Genomic DNA, 6,000 nt, shown 5'->3' on the forward strand with positions numbered 1-6,000 from the left:
TGTGTGTGTGTGTGTGTGTGTGTGTGTGTGTGATGTGTATACACACACACACACACACACAAAGAAAGAAAGTAAATACATTATAGCTACAATTTTAGATATTTTAAATTAAAAGGTATCATAAAACATGCAAAGTAATCCTAATAAATGTATGCTGGCAACATTGCTAATTGGTTATAAGTTGTAAAACCTTTATTTCATTAGCACAGAACTAAGATAACACCATCTTTAGTAGCAGTATTGGAGCATTGTAGTGAGATGTTATTTGATGTACACTGACATTAATGAGTTTAATTTAACTGCCCAATCAAAGCCCATAGATATAATTAACCCTGCTAGGCTGTGACAAACAGAAACACACTGAAATAAATGTAGATATTTAGAGGGTTGGCTGTTTTTTTCCCCTCCCATTTTTACAAAGCTATATAAACACAGGAAATTTCTGATTCCTCAGTAACACAGTTTGAACTGGAAGTAAATTAGTATATAAACTGTAGCAAATATGGATAGAACTCACTTTCAGAAATAGCTTACAAATTAATTTACACCCTAATATTGCTATATTCTCTCCCCCACCCCATTATAACAAATGCCTCTTTATGTAGTGAAAAGTATGTGGGCATGGGCTTCTCATTGCCCCAGTATTCACAGTGATGGTCAGCTTTTGCTACCAAATTGCCTCTCTACTGTGTCTCATAGAACACAAGCGAAGTCCTTTAGAACTGAAGTGGCATTAAAAATAAAAGCAGCAATTGACAGAAATTGAGATCAGTGGTGTTTCTGGCATGTACTTCCACAGTGGATTTATTCCCCTCGTCCAATCCATCTCCATAATACACACAGTCCTAAGTCCCATTTCTCAGTGGTACTAGAAAGCATAGGAACCAGTGGGTAGTTGAGTATTAACTATTAGTATTAAGTTTTAAAAGGCAGAAATATTCATGCAGAGATGTTATTTAATGTGACAATAGATATACGTAAAGCATTTTTAAACTATCCTAGTAAAAGAAAATTGAGTGTTCAACTTACTTGCCTGAACTTTGGGACCTTATATCATAATCATCTTATTTCCTGCCCCACAGTTCCTCTTTGCTTATTGAGGAGCTTGCACTTCCTAGAACAGAATCATAGAGTGGGAAATTCAACCACTACTGTTCTTATGAAATAAAAGTTTCCACTTCTTATTAAACCCCTAAATCATAGTGAATATTTATTCAAAATTAGATTTTAATAGAATAAAGCTTGAGAGGCAATCACCGACACAACTTGTTTGACTTCGAAAAAGAGGCTAGAAAGTTGTGGGGTGAAGGAGCCAGATCAAGAAAGCAACACTTGTGTAAAGGTACTGGTGCTGGTAAGAAAGCTGGCTTGTTTCGCATGCTGTCTAGTCTAATGTTGGTTTAAAAATGCTGATATGCATAATTCATGAGTCACAATCATAGTCACTTAAAATATTTATCTTCAACAAGGGGTCATGATATCCAAGTAACTTAAGGTGAGAAGGGATAATAGGGAGGGAGGCAGAGGAAATTATCACGGTCCAATAAACCATGGTTTTTCAGTCCAGCAACAAGCTGTGTGCCTCCTTCCCTTCCTCAAACAAAAAAAATTCCTTCCAGTAGCACCTTAAAGACCAACTAAGTCAGTTCTTGGTATGAGCTTTCATGTGCATGCACACTTCTTCAGATACCTGAAGAAGTATCTGAAGAAGTGTGCATGCACACGAAAGCTCATACCAAGAACTGACTTAGTTGGTCTTTAAGGTGCTACTGGAAGGAAATTTTTTTGTTTTGACTATGGCAGACCAACACGGCTACCTATCTGTAACTCCTTCCCTTCCTCTCTGTCTCACATGTTTGGCTTCAACAAATCTTGGTTTCTTACCAACTGGGAGATCAAACCAAGATCAGATTTAAGATCTTGTAGTTTAGAATATCCTCAATCAATATGGTCATTATTAGGAATTTTGTGCACTCAGGGGACTCTTGAAAGTAACAAAAAGCTGTTAGGGTGGGGAGATTTGATACTGGCTAAAGCACTTTGATACCAGCTAAACCATTGAAAGGGGGCGTTGACACATTTTTAATTATATAAAATTAAGGAGTGCTTGCTTTGACCTTCTGTCTTCCTGATTTGAGGAAGCCATTTCTTTAAGCTGTTTCCCTGCAATGGCTTGATGTGGTTCAGCAACTATAACTGGGGATTTGCACAAGCGGTTCTGCAAAAGCTTTGCTTAGCAATGCTCTTTTATTTATGATGTTATTGTGTTTTATATGCAGACTCCCAGGCCTTTAAACATCATTAAGCAGAACAACGGTGAGCAGATCATTAGGAGACGAACGAGAAAGCGCCTTAACCCGGAGGCACTTCAGGCTGAGCAGCTAAACAAACAGCAGAGAGGGAACAGTGAGGAACAAGTCAACGGCAGCCCGTTAGATAGGAGGTCAGAGGATCATATAACAGAAGGTCACCAGAGAGAAATCCAGCTTCCCAGCCTGAGTAAATATGAAGCCCAGGGCTCATTGACTAAAAGCCATTCTGCTCCGCAGTCAATATTGGTCAGCCAAACTCTGGATATTCACAAAAGGATGCAACCTTTGCACATTCAGATAAAAAGTCCTCAGGAAAGTACCGGAGACCCAGGCAATAGTTCCTCTATATCAGAAGGAAAAGGAAGCTCAGAGAGAGGCAGCCCAATAGAGAAATACATGAGACCTGCTAAGCATCCGAACTATTCGCCACCCGGAAGCCCCATTGAAAAGTACCAGTACCCACTCTTTGGGCTTCCATTTGTACACAATGACTTTCAAAGTGAAGCTGATTGGCTGAGATTCTGGAGTAAATATAAGCTGTCCGTTCCCGGGAATCCACACTACTTGAGTCATGTGCCTGGCCTACCAAATCCTTGCCAAAACTATGTGCCTTATCCCACCTTTAATCTGCCTCCTCATTTTTCAGCTGTCGGATCTGATAATGACATTCCTCTAGATTTGGCGATAAAACATTCCAGACCTGGGCCAACTGCAAATGGTGCCTCCAAGGAGAAAGCGAAGGCACCGCCAAATGTAAAAAATGAAGGTCCCTTGAATGTAGTCAAAACAGAGAAAGTTGACCGAAGTACTCAAGATGAGCTGTCAACCAAGTGTGTGCACTGTGGCATTGTCTTTCTGGATGAAGTGATGTATGCCTTGCATATGAGTTGCCATGGTGACAGTGGACCTTTTCAGTGCAGCATATGCCAATATTTTTGCACGGACAAGTATGACTTCACAACTCACATCCAGAGGGGCCTACACAGGAACAATGCACAAGCTGAAACGAATGGCAAATCTAAAGAGTAAAGATAAATAAAATAAAATAAACCTTAGCACTTAGCACAATTAAACAGAAATAGGTTTCCTTGATGGGAATTCAATAGCTTGTAATGTCTTATTAAGCACTTCATATAGCAAGCATGCCTTATCCAGTATACAATCCTTCGTTCTTTTCTCTTCCCTCCTTTTCCTTCCTCTAGACAAAAAAAAAAAGTTACCAAGAAGGAAAAGTAAAATGGATGGCAGCTGGAATTGGGGGTTAAGGGATATTTACTTGGGACCCGTCCACCAAAACTATACAGAAGACACTATATCAGGGCAAGTCTCTTCAGGGGGGGAAACCCTAATCAGACAACTAATGCTTTTCGTTCTTGTAGCTGGCTAGAATGCAAAGATGTATAATGCAGGTGTACAGTAACATATGCACACTGTATAGCAAAATGGACTTGTTAAATAAACTGATGTCCAGAAATCTAGTAGTATTTTTTTTTCCTCATTTGGGTTCACTTTGGCCTTATTAGAGCATCCGACAGCATCCACCATTTCTGCAATCTGGAGGTAGTAGTTTTCTCCAGACGTCACTCATGCAAAACCAGCCGGTAGCTACTATTTTGGTGGCTATCGCCCTGCAGTCTACAACAGTACTCCCCAATCTATCAAGGTCTAGTGCAATAGTAGATTGAATAGGTACCTGCAGACCCAGGAACAATCATTAGGCGCATTCGAAATCATGAAAGCCTCAGTGTAATGCTCCTTCCCTTGCAATCTGAAAACTTTTTTTAAAATGAAAAAGAATCTCAGGAAAGGTTAAAGTTAAATGGCGCTGGTGTCGGGAAAAAGAAAAAGAAAACCTATATATTTGTAGTCCAGACCTTCTCCTTTCCAGTCTGAAAGATGCGAGAAGGCCCTTTAAAATAGATATTGTGCTGGTGTTCGTTAATTTCCAGCCCAGTACAAGCCCCAGGGTTGCAAACTACATCTCAGGGGTTTCTGAGTAACGTGCTTTGGCCAAAATACAGGTTTTGGAGTAACATTCTGTAGAAAAGTGCTCTGCCTGGCGACTTATCTCTTTTATGGAAGCTTCTTTACCAATTTGATGTGCGTAGTATTAATGTTTTGCATTAGCTATTCTTTCTAAATTTTGCTTCAGGGTTGAGTGCATGACTCACTTTCCCAAAAGCCCTTTGGTTATTTATATGTAGCGGTCAATCTCTTCACTAGACTTAATGCCAGCTTTTGCTCGTGTCTGCCTTCATGGCTGTTTTTGTTTTCAATACTTTAAAAAGAAAAAGAGAGGGGAGGTTTTGTAAAACTAGCCCATGAAGGGAAAGCTCCTCAGCGTAACTGCTCAGGGAAATAGGTCTAAATAACTCAATATTCAATCATTGGTTCACGGTGCTGTTAGCCAAGCCTCCATAGATGCTACAAGGATCTGCAAAGGACAGACTTCAATTCATTTGCACGATATCGGCCCAGCCAGTAGTTTTGATTTTTGTTGTTTTTACGAAGGGATATACAAAGAGATATTACAAGCTACTGGATGCACTGTCAGATTAACTTATTTCATTTAAGAAGTTGGGAGAACAAATAGGGAAAAAAACTTATTTTTCTAGTAAATATTAATGTATTACATTTCAAATAATGGTGCCTGACATATTGAATAATTATTTTCTACAGTGTACGTATGCAACAAAGATATTCCATCATGCATAAGATTCAGCGCTGGCTCAGCCTCGCTCTGTTTACATTTGCAAATGTAGCAAACAAGGTAATGAAGCAAATTTCTATTGCAGTAGGTCTCTTTTATTTGTGCGTGTGTGTGTGCATTAAAATTGTAAACAGTAACATGAAATGAATGGACTTTGTTGATATTAATGATTTGCTGGGGGAGAAGAAGATGAAAAAGAAGAAGAAAATGGCAAGAAGGAAATACGAGAATATTTTTACGCCTACTTAGGAGGAAGCGAAAGGGTAGCACGATTCATTCCAAGTACTTTTTTGTATTCTTAAGCTCTTAACTCACATTGTTATGTTTAAAATGATAAACATATATCCTCTTTTTATTGCTTTGTCTATGTTTCAGATGAAACATTTCAGAGATTATGTCGAGAGGTGCCATACGACTCCTTGGCACTGAAGGTTTTTATTGCATTCTGTAGTCGCATTGCACTCCCGTTTTTACCATATTACACAGCCGCTTCATTGTTTGGGTTTTTTTGTGTTTTGTTGTTGTTGTTGTTGCATTGGGGCTTTACTTCTTTATTTCGCATCGCAGGCTCTTTAGTCTCTCGAGGTTATGGAGTACAACTGGTTCCTGAATGTTGTTGCGAATGAAGTTTTAAAACGTCTTGTCTTATATCCAGTTGCCTGTCCCTCCCCCGTTTTGTTTTCTCAAATGTTCTAGGAAATTGTTTCTAGGGGATGGGAAAGGGCTGTAGCTCGGTGGTAGAGCATCATCTGCTTTGCATTCGGGAAGCCTCCTCTCCCCCAGGTGCAATCCCGGGCATCTCCTGGCAGGGCTGAGAGAGATACCCCAGTCTGCAACCTTGGGGAGCCTGCTTATCAGTGAGTAAACAGTACTGAGCTAGATGGACCAATCGTCTGACTAGGTATAAGGCAGCTTCCTATGATCCCATCAAGGCTAGATTACCCCAGTTCAGAAAGGTATGTTAAAGGGCCATCTTCT

At 39.8% G+C, this 6,000-nt stretch overlaps 1 protein-coding gene across 5 annotated transcripts in view; it reads left to right on the forward strand.

The window, feature by feature from the left end:
- Positions 1-3,786, forward strand: part of TRPS1 (transcriptional repressor GATA binding 1) — a 232,240-nt gene extending 228,454 nt beyond the window's left edge. For all 5 annotated transcript variants that reach the window (XM_081918655.1, XM_081918656.1, XM_081918657.1 and 2 more), the window contains one exon: positions 2,280-3,786. In XM_081918655.1, the coding sequence (XP_081774781.1) occupies positions 2,280-3,341 (1,062 nt within the window). In that variant the 3' untranslated portion in view covers positions 3,342-3,786. The remainder of the gene's footprint in view (positions 1-2,279) is intronic.
- Positions 3,787-6,000: the final 2,214 nt, after the last annotated feature.

The sequence above is a fragment of the Podarcis melisellensis genome (genome assembly GCF_964234715.1).
Source record: "Podarcis melisellensis genome assembly, chromosome: 7".
NCBI classification, from domain to species: Eukaryota; Metazoa; Chordata; class Lepidosauria; order Squamata; family Lacertidae; genus Podarcis; species Podarcis melisellensis.